The 16,398-nt window shown below is 36.5% G+C and overlaps 1 protein-coding gene across 1 annotated transcript; it reads right to left on the bottom strand.

The window, feature by feature from the left end:
• Positions 1-7,672: 7,672 nt before the first annotated feature.
• On the bottom strand, positions 7,673-10,617 carry LOC146739434 (uncharacterized). Its single transcript, XM_085502784.1, has 6 exons — positions 10,555-10,617; positions 10,403-10,418; positions 9,865-10,179; positions 9,025-9,391; positions 8,532-8,611; positions 7,673-7,847 (listed from the first exon to the last, which is right to left on the bottom strand). The coding sequence occupies exons 1-6, from the start codon at positions 10,615-10,617 to the stop codon at positions 7,825-7,827; spliced, it is 864 nt and encodes a 287-aa protein (XP_085358910.1). The 3' UTR covers positions 7,673-7,824.
• Positions 10,618-16,398: the final 5,781 nt, after the last annotated feature.

The raw sequence follows: 16,398 nt of genomic DNA on the forward strand, positions 1-16,398 counted from the left end.
GTTTATTTATCTGTTAATACCAAGTACCTGTATTTATGGCATATATATATCATAGCAGTTTAGTATAATACAGCAGTGTAATAATTTTAAATATCGACATAGTATGTCATTAAAATTTCTGATAATCTGATTGGTCCATGTACGCACATAGATTGCCAAATGGAGGTGTTAGCGCGAAATCACCCCGACTGGTTTATTCTGCAGGAAATATGAGCACATATTATAATAAAGTGGGCGCGGAAATACGTGCATAATGAGGTCAACATGGTAAAGGTCACACTGCAGACCCAACATGGCGGCACGTTGAAATTCGAGTTTGTCGTAGTCGTCGTTTCTTATTTATCGCAATGTAAAAATGTAACTCGTACTGTCGTAGAATTGAAAAAAAAATCGGCTGCTACAATCAGTCGACGTCTTCTCGGTCAGAGGTCAGTTGAAGAGACGTTGTGATTGGCTTAGATGATTGTCAATTAGAACACTCATTAACATAATTACTCTTTGAAAACTCGACGGGTTCCTGCAGTGTCGATAGAGGGCCATGCAAAAACCATTCGGGGGTGATTTCGCAGTTACACACCTCCATTTCGCGATTTTTTTTTATTTTATTTAAACTACAAAAACAAATTAATCGCTCCGACTGCGCCAGTCTAGTCTTGACTCAATATTCCAATGTTGGTGGTTTTACACAATATTACTGTGAATTATTATTAGAAATTGTAATAATTCGGATATTTCTGGTAGTAGTATATACCCGATTTTTTACGTGTTGTACAGGAGGGATTTATTTATATATCCATTAGTTATAACAGTATAAACCGATAACACCCCATACTGAGAGATAGGTTGTATAGCCCAAAGTCCGAAGGCAAGTCGTACACAATATAACATAACATAAACATATAACATAAATCACAGTAGATTGATAGACATTTCAAGGTTACACTCGAATGCTCAATACATACTCGCCCATATCAGTACATCGATGATCTGCTTGTCGAGGGGCGGGATGACCTACAAGTCACTTGTATGTACTGCACTCATGATTCAGTGAATGGGCTATAACACAGTATACATACATGACAACACATCGACGCCGGTTTTTAAGGGACTATCCGATAATGACGACCCTGGTTACAGTCACTTTATTACCAAACGCTTCAGCGTGGTATTAAGAGTTTGTTTTCAGAGGTGGGTGATACCAAGGTGGGAAATGGATGCACATATGGGGTTAATTCCTTGACTTGCAATATAGAGGGTTCAGGCTGAAATACAATATATAGTGTTTTCATGTTTCGTCTGATACTTCTGTGGTATTCTGCTGCTGTAAGTAATGCACGATTTGTTCCGAAATTCAGTATGTTGTGTGCATTCCAGGGTTATTCGTTTTTTGCTGAAAACACCCCTATTTTTTTAATGGCAGAGTCGAATAGTTTCACTCCCACTGGGAAATCTGCATTGTTGCTTGAATGAGAGCTAATTAAACACATTTTCCAGACCGGCGAAAGAGTGTGCAACAGCCAATTTAACAGCCTGTCACATGATTTTACTCTGAATGTCAACATGAAAAGAGGCTAGTCCATTTGATGCAGGAGTAATTGGGAGTAGAATATGTGAGGGATAGTTTCAACAGAGATGTGTATAGTGAAAAGTAATATCTATCCTTCTTTTGCATCTCTGAGAATTTCTGTTTATTTAGTATATTGGTTTGAAAATGTTGAACTTGCATGATTTGCAATGTGTTTTTTTACTGAAACTCTCCTATTGATCGAATCCCGGTTTTGGATGAGAACGGCACACCACGTGATTCGTTTGAATACAATGCTGAAGGCAAACATGCCGTGCTACTGCGGTACTCCACTGACGGGATGACTTACTAGTACTGCATGCTGCAACTTCGCTTGTGATGTTGCTTGTTAGCCATGGATTAAATGAATCTTGATTACCAGTTAAAATGTTGCTCATTTGGCGTTGGTAATCTTTATATGGAACTGGGTAAAGCTGCAACGTCGCCAGCAGAAACCTCCTGGTACTTCGTACTAAGATAAAACTTAGTCAACATACATCATGTTCTCTCAATCCTAGTATTCCATGTGATGTACATGCCAAAAAAGTTGCTGAACGATTTGAACTGGATAAAAATAGCAGACGAAAATTTGTTTACAATATAAAAATACTTCGGTTGCCAATGAAAACAAGCCTGTAAAAAAAAGCAATATATGTTCGGCTGTTACCATGGTAGGACATGAACGTGAACCTAACGTCGGTTCGCAAAATAACATTCAGTCTTTAGAAGTCACTTTATTTTATTGCTAGGACGTATTTAGCCGTTAGATGTATCACTAGTATTTCCAACCGTTTTGCGATAGTATTTTCTAGATTGGAGGCAGCATTTACATTGTATTCAAAGTTGCGTTGGGATTACGCTGACAGTGTAACAATGTCGGCGCCGGTGATCTCTTACCAGTGGGCAACGTACCCAGAATAAAAGGCATGATCATTTGGGCACTGCTATTACAAGACTGGTAGGAGGTAATAAATTTGGGGCGAAAGTATTCAAAAAGCAGATTTTGGCTGTTACCATGGTAGCGGTGGGTCAGAATTGTTTTTCCAATTAGTGATGGTACGACCTGCCTGTCAAGTATGAACAAAATCAGCCAAGCCAAAAAAATATCACAGAAGAGTTAAAAAGCCATTCCTGGTGAACAGTTACTCTAACTTTGGGGTCAACTTTCTCATTAATGAAAAAAGATATCAAAAATTCAAATAGTAACTTTGTGCCCACACTCAAGTCGAGTACAGTGAGCTATGCCTGATGTGTTGTATCACAGGGAGTTGGACACACTTATGTATTTTAATAAATTATTGAAGAATAAAATGTTATATAACTTTTCTTTTACCCTTCCTGGTATCTATTTCAAGTAATCACTATTTTTATTTTGTAAACACATTTCCGTCTGCTATTTTTGTGAGGTTCAAATCGTTCACCATCATTTTTGGCATGTTAGATGTACATCACATAGAATACTAGGATTGGGAGAACTTAATGTATGCTTACCTGGAAACTGAGTTTTATAAATCTTGAAGGGCTCTCGGAAGATTAACCCGCAGCCTTGACCCGCAGTAAAATCAGCGATCGCTATGGAGCCGCAACCATCAACATCGAGATACCAGGATGTTTCTGCTGGCGACGTTGTGGCGTTACTCAGTTCCAAATAAAGATTACCACCGCCAAATGAGCAACATTTAACCGGTAACCAAGACTCAGTCTATCCACGACCAGCAAGCAACATCACAAACGAAGTTGTAGTGTGCAGCTCACGAGGCAGCCACGGCCGATGTCAACGAAAGTCATTCCGTCAGTGGAGTACCGCAGTTGCACGGCATGTTTGCCAATGCACAGATCTGTGGAGGAACTTTTAACTTCAACATAAACTGTGTATCGTTTTCGCCCAGTTTAAGTTCTGGTTCTGTCGTGGTCCCAACTAAAGGGCGACAGTCGTCGTGCCGCGTCCTGTTCGATATGGGACTCACAGCGACGTATACAACGCGTGTAAAATACATTGTTTATTTACATGAAATTCGAACACGCGCTGCGCGACGACCACCACGCTTAAACATCCACGAGTAATTTATTCGGACAATGACTCAAATTAGACGTCTGATTATTTTATTTTCACACGTACAGTGACACGTGTTCTACACTGACATGCGTTGCTAGGTCGCAGCACTGTCTTGGAGCATATTAATAATAATAACAGAAACCCACACCCTCCCCGTGGCTTCGCTCGTGAAAGTACGGCAGCAGGATACACCGCATTGCTCGTGAAAATAACTTCCATACGCAATGAAAGCCACGGGGAGGGTATGGGGTTCTGTCATAATACTTCATTATCACTGAAAACATTTTTCCCTTAAAATAAATTCCAGTGAAAATGATATTGCCCTCATACTCTATTGAGACACAGCACAGTGACAATTGGATTCACATGTAATGCTTGAAAACATGTCAGCAAAAATAAATTAAGTGAAATTCTACGTGACTTCATAAGAGATGGAAATGAACAAATTACACCCGATCCTACCACTCCATACACAATGTAAACTACACCCCAAAACATCCTTTCACCCACGGTTACTACCGTGTTTCACCAGTGTATTCTATTTAACTTCAGGAGAAATTGAAATTAACAAATTAGTTATAATTTCAGCCTCTAGTTGAGCACTGATTGATTAAACTACCTCGTCTTTATGTCAACTTGAAGTTATTCATTGCCTACATCAGTGACTTCAAAATATACGTTTCAATCCCAGGAATTTCACTCGCTGTTAATTGCATGGGAGTGCCAGTCTTTCATGATTTTCTTTTGTAATGCAAATGCGATTACTTGGAACATGAAGCTGTAACCACAGACCGTCTAGGTGCTGTAACTAAATATTGGTGTAAGCATCGGTTAGGTAGTCTTGAACTATGCATGTGAAGCCAGCTGAGAGGTATATCCAATCCTATAGATTTCTCATTGTTTGGTTACTACTGGCTGCAAATGCAACAAAAATCAATATAAAAATATTACCCACACAGCATTCTACAGGTTACTTGTACTGTAGTTATGTTTCAGTAAACGGGTATATATTCATTAGCGACTGGGATACACTGCAAATACACATGCACGTGTGTCACCAATACCACCGTCTCTCACACCAGTTGTTGATGACCATATGTTAAATCGCCCACGAAGTGAAGATTTTTAATTTGGAAGAAACTTACCACGTAAACAGACCAGAGTAATAATAATAATAATAACTTTATTGCATCCTTAGAAATACAATGTTTCTATCAGTTAATAGCAATAAAGATTAGTTGTGATAACTACTACTACAAAAAGAAAGTTAGTTGTTAAAAAAAAAAAAAAAAAAAGATAAAGCAAGTGTTACATATCAAATGGCATTTTTATTTCTTGATTGAAATGCATTATGAATATAGTTGTCAATCTTTTTTATTATTACATTACAGAGTATGAACTCTTGTGCAGGCGTAGTGGAACGTGAACACGCGATGTAACCTTTACATTCAGTTGCAACAATAACTCGATAATTTGCCTATGAACCTATGACCTGTATATCCGTTTGGCTACTAACACTTGCCATCGAATATAAACAATGTCAAGCAAATATCCTATATCCAGCTACACTATTTTAAGCTTGCGTTGGTTAAACCCAATAATTAGGTAAATCATTTAACTGCATTCATATTTGTTTACAATGGCGAAACTATCGTGGCTACTGTATAGGACACATAGTGGTACTGACTCCGCGGGTGTTCGCTAATCAAACAAACGTGATAGGGCAAAAGAAAGAACCTTCGTTTTGGGGGGTTATGAGAAAATGACCAAGTATGAGTTTCTATGCTTTGAATAGAGCTGCAACTGCTTCCTGTTTTCTGAATTGTGGACTTGCATTTCATCTAAGAACTTGATATTGTCACTATTTAATAGGTGATCGGAATTGACTAGTAAGTTGATTCACATCGGGAAACCTGGACCACATCTGAGATACTTCAATTTATTGTACTGCATGGTGTGTATGAAAATTTAATGTAGCAATGTTTATGTTTAATTTAATGTATTATCATGCTCTAATACTTTCTGGATGCTGTTTGGAAATTACAAAGGGCGGAGCGAGTGTTAATTTCGTGATTTGATGACATCAGTATTTTACAATTTTTTGTTCTTTAGAATTTAGCTCACTGCTGAACCGGTATTTGTTAGTTTGGCCTCCATGCGCCTAATAAAGCTACATATATCGGAGATGCGTGGACCTACTCCGTTAAAACGTCGATGTAACTGATGAAATACTAAAGTCATTTATTTTAATGTACCGTAAATATTGCAAACCTATGACGTACACGTGCATACAGTTCATGACCCCATCATTGATGTCAGTTTAAGAAATTTCTTACGTAAACAATACTATTCAATATTCAATTTAAACTTTCAAGAAAAACGTACATGCTTATTATTTGAGTATGCTAAATTTAGTGCAGAGGTAGACTAAATGAGGATATGTAATTTGCACCTATGGCATAGGTTTGCACGCTTGGAATACCTTGTAGTTAATTATATATTTCTACAATTATACGACAAACACAAATATTTCTTAATTCACTTAAAAAGTTAAATTATTCATTATATGAATCTCAATGTTCAACTTAGGCTACATTGATTTAATTTTATGGATGACATCCTCTGGAGACCCCAAAACTAATGCGAGAGGGCGAAAAAAAAATCTTGCCAAAAAAAATCCTACTAAATCCACAGGACTGTCCCTGGCCGACGTCAATTGCGTACCAGTCAACAACAATCCCTCCGTTTTTTCTCTGAACTTGTATGCTCACGTATTTTGGTGGCGCAGTTGCGCGCCATGTTGGAATTCCCGGCAACGCAATACCCATGTGCAGAAGATCATTTACGACAAAATAGGCACGTTTGGAGGTAGTATAAAACGAGTTTTACGACAAGCCGGCGCTTTGCGACAACATGAGTCAGCAAGTTCCGGACAGAAAACCGATTTGTGGAGACTCGTCGTCGGAATTTTTTTTTTTTTGAGAATGGGCTAAAACTAATGCGCGCGCGGATGTCATCCATAAAATTAAGTCGGTGTGGCCTTATATACAAGACAGATTATCTTTATGGTGAACTGCGTGTTTATGATCTGACAGTTGTGAAATATAAAAAAAAATCACTTTCAAATTACAAACAGGCTAGCAAATGAGCTTTTATTTTTCAATGATGCTAAGTTCCAAGGTCACAACAGTTGTATGAGTGTAGGAGTACAACATTTCATCGGGCGCATTTCAGGTGTGCTAGACAATTTATAAATGAATTTCGATTGTCTTTCGGAATAGTTGTGGTCCATAAAATTGTTATGTCTATTCTTTGTGTGTTGAACAATTCATAACATTTCTATGTTCGTTCTGGTTGTGTCTCGGGTGTTTATGTAATTGACTAGATGCGATCCGTTTGTTTAAATTTTGAGGCAACATGATACAATGGTTATCGCTTTGGATCGGCAATCACACACTGTTGCTGCTGGTAACAAGAGTCTTTCTCGCATACTCATTCATTCAATATTCGTCAAATAGATCTTAAACGCCTGTTTTATTCGATCCAACTACAAAATGTACAGTCGTATTTAGTCTGGCCTGCATAGCTGAGCTCAGATATAGTGCTGTTTCACCAGGAGTTTGGTAAGTTGATTCACAGCTATCTCCACAATGTTCGGGGTAAATACAAACATTCTTAATTTGATATCCCGTACTACAGTAAACTGTATTGTAATTGCAATGTATAACTTAATTACTCGACTAAAAGGTCTTTTCGTACCGTCCGTCAACATCACATCAGTTTTGAGTTCTCGACATTCTTAATTTGATATCCCGTACTTCAGTAAACTGTATTGTAATTGCAATGTATAACTTAATTACTCGACTAAAAGGTCTTTTCGTACCGTCCGTCAACATCACATCTGTTTTGAGTTCTCGACATTGCTTCACACCATGTGTTAATGGCTATCTTTCAAATAGCACCCTCTATTGACAATTGCCCATTTTTAGAACTATGATAAGAATAGTTCATTAGTGTAATAATGTAATAATTCAGTCAATGTAACAAGTAAATATTGTTCGGTAATATTGTCTTTAATTGAGTATAATTATACTATTGATTTACAATAAAGTGACACAATAATGATAGTGAACGATGATATTAACACATCAAACAGCTGATTGGACACCAGATATTAAATCCTTGTACATGAGCCATACATCGTTTATTTCCTTGCGCAGTATCCGGCTATAAGTAAAAACACCAAAATTATATTATTTTAAGTACATCTGGCGAATTTGATAAATAAATCAAAAACTATATTTAAGTAATCCCGGTCATTGAATATGGGAGTACGTCATGTTTTTAGGGGACTACCGCTATGTTGTGTATAGGACTATTGTTTCACGTGGTTAATGAGTGTATATCTGGGCGTTGTTAATGAGGTACCCAACGTTGTAAACCTGCACGTTGTTAATGGGGCTTCACACATTGCATAATCTAATCTTCTTGATGGGGTACTCCACGTTGCATATTAAAATACCTAGACATTTGGGGTGCCCTACGCTCTATATAGCAGTACCGGCACACAGTAGACGGCTTTCTAGACACTATGGGTCAAAACGGACCCCAGATGGTTGCATCAGTTGCCCTCAAAATGCAGGAAATAGCGTTTCAGAGGGTCTAGATTTAAAAATGTTTAAGGGGGAGAATGTACCGGTGCGATGTTGGTGAAAAGATCTCGCCACTCCATGCTTCTGTGCATACATTACACATTTAAACCGTCACGGTGCCTGTCTCGTGGAAGTGAACCCAGAGTACTGCCACTTCGCACCTAGCTCTGCTTAAAACAGCTATTTATGCATTAGTATGACCCCTATATCATATTAATATATATTAAAACAGTTATTCAGATACTGATAGATTACTTACGAATTTCACAAATGAAAGACTTTGTATCAGTGCAACAGGAATCATCCATTTTGAAACTAGGATTAGTTTTTGGTCTTTCCCTGAAAATAATGATTGATATATATATTACTATGAATCCTCATGAATCTTTCATTGTCAAATATTTTGCGAATATAATTTTTTTACTCCGTAAACTAGTAAGGATCACAACACGCGAGAATATATTTCAATAGTCATAATTTACTCTTTGTAATTATAGCCACTATTCTAACAAACGTCATTCACTCATTCATTCATTTATTCACTCACTCACTCACTCAACTCACTCACTCACTCACTCACTCACTCACTCACTCACTCACTCACTCACTCACTCACTCACTCACACACTCGCTCACTCACTCACTCACTCACTCACTCACTCACTCACTCACACACTCACTCACTCACTCCCTCCCTCACTCCCTCACTCACTCACTCAATGATTCATTCATTCAAAATCAAAATGATATACCAAAGTTGGCAGCAGTCTTGATCATTTCCTTTTGCTGCGCACGCTTCAGTTTGTTTATTGTTTGGCTGGGAGTGCCATGCATTTTGTGGTACATCAACTTTATTTCCATTCAACCACACAAATGATCCTTCCTCCTCTTCGTCGTGACATCCTATCCAGTAACCTTTCCCCTTGGGATTCGACAAACCCGGCGACTGCTGTATAAACTCCCGAACTGTGTTACGCACTTTACTGGCGCCTAGATTTGCTAAGCCAGCGACATGTCCTCTTGGAGCTAAGATGGTTTTGCAATATGTGTCTGCGTCATGCCAGTCAAAAGAGTCGCCTAAAACGATCTTATACAAATTATCCCCAATACATATCTCATCTATGGAACGAATGCAAATATAAACAGTTTTTATTATCCATGTATTTATCAGACCACATTAGAACGGTTTAGTTTGCAAGAATTCATCCTAATTGTAGAATGAGACTTCCTAAGATAACATTATCGTATCCACGACCCCTTAAATAAATGCAAAGAGGATGCAAGGGGGTAGCTGGTACAGGTTACAGGAATTAAAAAGGCCATTTTACGGAATTACAGAAAGTAAAATGGAAAGTTCCATTTACGGTAATAGGTTGTTACACTTTACAGATAATTCCTAATTACATTTTACATTTTGATAATATACTTGATAATCTGTGTTTAGGAATCGATTACATTGTTAACTACCCATGTCTAAGAATTTACTTTCTATTTATTTAAATTTACAATATTACGAAAATAAAAACAATTGATTACAGCTTACGAACATACCCCTTGCCGACCCTCAATGAAATATTGTGTATAATACATACCCTCTTCGGTGCCTCCCTCCTCCGTGACTGTAGGTTCTTTCGCTTCACAACAAAGCCTAATCTTGTAGTTCATACATGGAGACACGTTATCACCATGGAAACAGATTAGCCCATCGGGTAAATCGCAGTATACAGTCTGCCCGGTTTCATAGGATAGCGTAAAAGGTTCAACTACTGTGCGACACTCAATGGCGGTCGGGACCTCACAAATATCATGTAGGGTACGAAGATCCGGGAGGTATTCGAATTCGCCAACTTCATCGACGACCACGCCACCATTTTCGTCGTCGATCCATTGAGTCCAATTTCCGCAGACTTACAATAGCATGAGCATAATTATTAATTAAATAATATGTTATTTCAGTGCAGAAACGTATTCCGGTCAATCTTGGCAGCAGTCGATATCAATTAATATAATAGTATGAAACATTTACATTGCAGTCGGTCAAAATCAAAAAAAAATAAAAAGAAGTCGGCATAAGTACACAGATATATAGAGATTATGAAATTAAAATTCTAGAAAAAATAAATATCCCACCGTTCTCAGCATTCACCTAATAAAGATAATAAAATATAATATCAAGCATAAATTACTTTTTAGAATTGGTGAGAATGGTTAAGTCTAAATAAATTACGCATTCGTCTGTGGATTATAACAAAAAGGAAAGTACTTCGAAGTATTCAACTTACCTGAAATACACCTGAAATAACCAAGAATAAATGCAAAATCAAGCTGAAATCTTTTTTGCCCATTCTGACAAAGTATCGCAAATCAGTCTGTAACGCATGTAATAGTCACCAACGCATGTTATATACCGTTTCCGTTCATTGTCTATTTCTTGAGAAATAAGTAGTCATGAACATGTTATCGTGTTTCTATTCAAGTTATAATAAGCTCTTCTATCTGCAACAAGAAGCTTTTATTGAAGAAAGCAATATATCAGGTAATTTTTCATTGATCATCAGGACTGTATTAATTAAGTCAAAATAGTTTAACCGATATTGTATACGTGCATGTAAGATTCGTTACTTGTCACGAATACTTATAGAGAGCTAATTACTGATATTAAACAAATTAAAGTCTGTCCTGAATTTTCTGATACCCGCATATTGTTGAAATATTATGCAAGGAACAGGTATAGTTCAGTTTTGTATTATATGAATGCCTGACTAAAATACCGAAACGTGTCATAACGGAACTTTCAAGGCCGCGGTCTGCTTCGTTGATTGACTTTTTTGTTATCAGTTATCAGTTCAACTACTTTTTTCAAACAAGTAGGCGGTGGTGTGAATGGGGCTATTACTACTTTCAGTTTCAATAGAAATTCGAAAACCATTTTGTTTTAATTAGTCATTTTGTTTCGGGATTGTTGATAACCACTCTTCGTCGAGTTGTAATAAACATTGTACATTGCTTGTGATACCTACGGGTTGAAATAAAGGTCGTTTAAAGACTAGTCTGATGATATGATTACAGTTGGGTCAGACGTTTATTTTCCCTTGTGTCGCGAACCCGCCGAATGAACAGGAACCGAAAATGAAATAAAAATATAAGTTTATTTCAGCGTGTTTTCTCGCGCCCGCCGACTTGTAAGTGCAAAAAATTGCTAAAAAAAATATTTGTATCTTCATTTTTTTCCGACCACCGCCTAACAAATCCAAGTTGCATTTTCATGGGAGTATCATGTTCAAAGTACCGAAGTCTCGCGCAGAAATATACTTTATGCTCGTTGGTTGACAGTGAATCTCGGGTATTGACCTTTCTGCGTGCTGCATGAAATCCCTCATTTATGCTGAAAATTGTGCCACATTTGGTACATTGCCAACCAGGTTATACATAGAATAAAATTGTATTTCATTTCTTCTCTCCGATCAATGATCTCACTTACAATTTTTTGAGAATCACACAAATCTAATGGAAAAAAAGAAATAATTTTATTTTTTCGCCCTCCTCAAAAAAATTGACTTATAAAAACTCGAGAAACAAGGAATAACAAAGTCTGGCCTTAGTATCTTTTGTTTGTCAATTAGCATGTTGAAGTAAGCAATTCAATTCTAAAACCAATAAACGTTACAAATAACAAAGTTTTTACTCATAGAATTAAGGATGGATTTCACAAGTGTCACTCCATGCACATTAGCACGTACATCTGTTTTATCATTGTGCTCTCGAATGTTAGCTACTTATTATGCTACATGCAGAAGGCCTGTAGATGCAGCGATATAACGTTTGGCGGAAGGTTTGTACATTTGTCCGCTACTATAGTTAATTAGCTTCTTGGGTTCGGATTAGTCCCTTTAAAACTTTCACACTATGTTTTATTCACTTGTATTCAGTAGGTTAGTAATCACGTGATTAAGACTACTCAAATATTTATACATCATGGTTTGAAAACAAACATGCTATAATAAAACCTGAATGGTTTTTATTTTGCGTCAAAACCCATCACTTACATAGTGTGACAGATTCCAACTCTAATAGATACAAGCTCCGGAAAATATTCAAGAATGTATCCCCCTCACCAACTGAATAATTAAACTGTAGATAATTTCATTTTAAAACATATACAATCAAATTTAATATGATCTGTATTGTTTGAGCTCCAAAATCGCCGTTTAAATATAAAAAAGCAACAACAGAAATGTAATTGATCCATGCGCCCACAAACCTGCATCTATACTTTGATGAATTACAAGATATTGAATGCTCAAAACCAAACCTGTCGGTGTCGGCTGCTTCTGATGTTGTGTGACAATCGCCACATTCCCAAATAGCATTTATCTTAAACATTGTTGTGAAATATATCTAATTCCCAGTAATAAATTATTTGATTAATAAATAAATAATCAATTATTTTTACAAACGCAATTTCACCTTGGTCGGCTTTTTTGAAGATAAGCTAAACATAGAATTATAATTGTAATTTTCAAAGAATAAATTTGCTTAACAAATTACTAAACTTGTATTTATTCAGTAATTTTGCATTAGTTAGATATTTATCTTATGACACTCAGTCAAAAACAAATGATAGTCACCCAGTTTCTTACATTGACTGGTAGAGTTAAATAAAGAAATAAACGTGTAATGGCAGTTTAAAAAGTTAACTGCTACTTTGTAATTCGTGTATTTTTCGATTCAATTGAATGAGTTGTAGATTCAGTAAATTATTACATGTGTTGAGTTTAAACTTGATTTTCACATAATCTTTGTGTTGAGTGATTCTATTTAATGTGTTAAATATTACATTATGAATATTCCAGATCGGTCGATTGTTGCGATGTGGTATGCGATGGCATTGTCAAAATTCACTCGTAAAACTACTCGTGAATAACTATATTGCTATATAAAGGGCAATCAATAGTTTCTGCAAGTGAATATTCACAGCCAAGAAGATGAAAAACCCCGCGGCAGAGATATTACAATACTGCAAATCAGTCCAAGCATTTTTGTTTGCATTTCCACTTGCTCCAGAACCTGTTTCTATTTCCTCCACACCCCGAGTAGATAAAAGGTTCACACGTTCCCGTTAATTGGTCGAAATACCATCGTAGTAGCATTGCTCTACAGTGACCTGAATGTGACGAACCTGTACATCGATTCTTATCTGTGAAATACAAAATAATTATATCATACGTAGAACATACACGTTACATCTTATACTCGTACAGTTTTGTGCGCCGTATAACAGTACGGCATGAAATATAAATTTTGAGGATATACTTCAAGAACAATATTATGCAGATGGAAATGTGGCTGTGCACTTCCGTATTATATGTCGGATACTTCTCATTAATCAAAGGGAAACTGTAAATATATATATATATGCATACCATGCTGACACTTTTTCATATGCTGTACATATATATTTTGTCGGTTTGTGCAGGCGGTTACACGCATTGAGCATTCGTTTCGATAAGTATTATCGTCAGAGCCACACACTGGTATAATATACCCTTTATATACCATTTATAACACACGAATGGACAGACGCATCTACCCCATTTGCACTGCGCATAAAATCCGCATCTCATCGACGCACATGGATCGGAATTTTGTCCTGAAAATGAATTAAATTAGTTAATCTAAGGCAATCAGTCACTAAATTTAAGTCTAGCCACACTGCCTGAAATACTATAAACAATTATCGGGGATTTATTCCCAAAAGCATACAGTGGCTAAGCGCTATGCTTCAGAAAAATGTCTATCGGCTCCAGATCATTTATTTTTATAGAAGAAACTATCATATCCTATTGTCTTACTTGTATATCTAGAAAGTTTGTTTATTTATTTAGTTCCTGACCACCTCGTTTTGTTTCAGTTACTATAGATACCAAATCATGATGCAAATGCCATAGCCTGCCTGGCAGCTTATATGCAAACTTAAATTTACCGGCACAATCCAGTACGCTACCATCATCATTGATAAATGTTGCCTTACATTCCGCACAGTAATCAATTTCACATCGTGCGTATGGATATCTCTCGCACTGAGTGACTTCGCAGGGGTTTGTCGGACATTGTACAGACTTAGTACCATCTGGGCAAATGAACGTGTCCTGGGGAATGACATCTGTCGCGTATGTCACTCAAATATGTAAAAGAACAAAGTTTGGTTTATATATGATTTAACGAGAACACGCACATGGAAGTACTGTAATTTTGGGCGTGCGTATAATATGAAATATGCCGAATACTTCTGATTATTCAAAGAAATATATATATACGCATACCATGTTTACACTTGTTCATATGTTGTACATGTATATGATGCTGCTTTTTGCAGGCGGTTACACGAATTGAGCATTCGTTTCAATAAGTATTACCGTCAGAGCCACACACTGGTATAATATACCCTTTATAACACACAAATGGACAGACGCATCTACCCCATTTGCACTGTGCATAAAATCCACATCTTATTGTCGCACATGGATCATCATTTTGTTCTGAAAATGAATTAATAGGTGAACTTAAGAAATCGGTCATGATTATCGGGTATATATTTCAACAAACATAATAATATGGCTGAGCGTTATATTTGAGAAAAACATATCATATCAAATATATTATCATCTGAAACTAGTTGTATGTTTGTTTGTTTGTTTATTTATTTTCTGACTAGCTTAATTTGTATCTGGATAGTATATATATAATGAATTATAATGTAGCTGTTAAAGCCTGTCAGCGTATAATAGTTATTACCAGAGCAGTCCAATACGCTACCATCATCGTCGATGAATGTTGCCTTACATCCCCACAATAATCAACCTCAGGGGTTCGTTAGACATTGTACAGAGTTGGTACCGTCGGGGCAGGTGAATGTGTCCTGGAAATGAACATTTTATGAGCACTGTATAAGTATGAAAGTAATTAAACAATATACAAATACACGGGTCAGAGAGAAAGGGTAAATGAAATGTTAAATGTCGTTTTTTATGACACAGATCTAATTTCCAATTCTATTAACATCGGTTTGCAATAACATGTAGTATAAATGAAATGTGCGATAACAATGTATATAATCACACTGTTATTTTTTTGGGTAAAAGACGTTTAATAAAGATACTCTGAAATCTAATCTATGCTCGATAATATGACATTCTCACCGCAGCCCTGCATACAATAAAACTACATGCTGCCGCAATCGATATTCTTAATAAAACTGGTAGCGTCCGCATCTTGATTAACCTAAAGTTATCCATATAAATTTATATGTGTATCAATAGAATAGTTGACGTTAAAATGACAATAAATTCCGACACTCCGCCTTACTGTACAAACGCGAATGTAAAGCAACGGCGTTGGGCAGTATAAGCGCACGATACGATATACCTGTTGTAATAGCTAAAGTAAACATGGCCTGTTATTAAAGGTAAATTCGAGTATGTCAGTTATAGTTATGTCACCTCCTAATCAAACACATATGGGCTTGCGATGTTATTCCATTTCTATACTCCAAAGATTAACATTTTGTTTAGCAGATTTTATAATTACGCGGGCACTTAGTAACATCTGATTTGAGATACAGTACAGATGAAGAGTTGTTATAATGATGATGTCAAATTATTTCCTCGTGACGGTAATAATTTTATAAATGTTCCCTGTATCAGTAGCATTTACTGTTTCATAATTACCTAATTTATTCATATCATGAAATGAATCAGTGAAAATTACATTAAACAGTAAATCAATTAGACTTGCGTACAGTCTCTTGCTTATTTTCTGGTGTTTTGTTCAATAAAATAAAATAGTAAGAGAGAGTGTTACTGCGAAATAACCCTTGCAATGGACATACGTCTCGTTTTTATAACGCTGTAACCCGGCTTTCGCCATGTGTACACTTACATGATAAATTATTTTATACAAAACACCAAAAAAATTACAAGAGAATGTTATCGAGTGTAAACTTCATTGTAATATCATCATAGATTTAGTGAAATACCATGACATTGGAACTAATTCTAGTTTTACCGCCCTCTCTGGCAATTCCGCCTTTGGTCTGTGTTAAATAGGGATTTCATGATGGTGCAGGT

Source organism: Saccoglossus kowalevskii, chromosome 8 (genome assembly GCF_978046115.1).
Source record: "Saccoglossus kowalevskii chromosome 8, keSacKowa6.1, whole genome shotgun sequence".
Lineage (NCBI taxonomy): Eukaryota > Metazoa > Hemichordata > Enteropneusta > Harrimaniidae > Saccoglossus > Saccoglossus kowalevskii.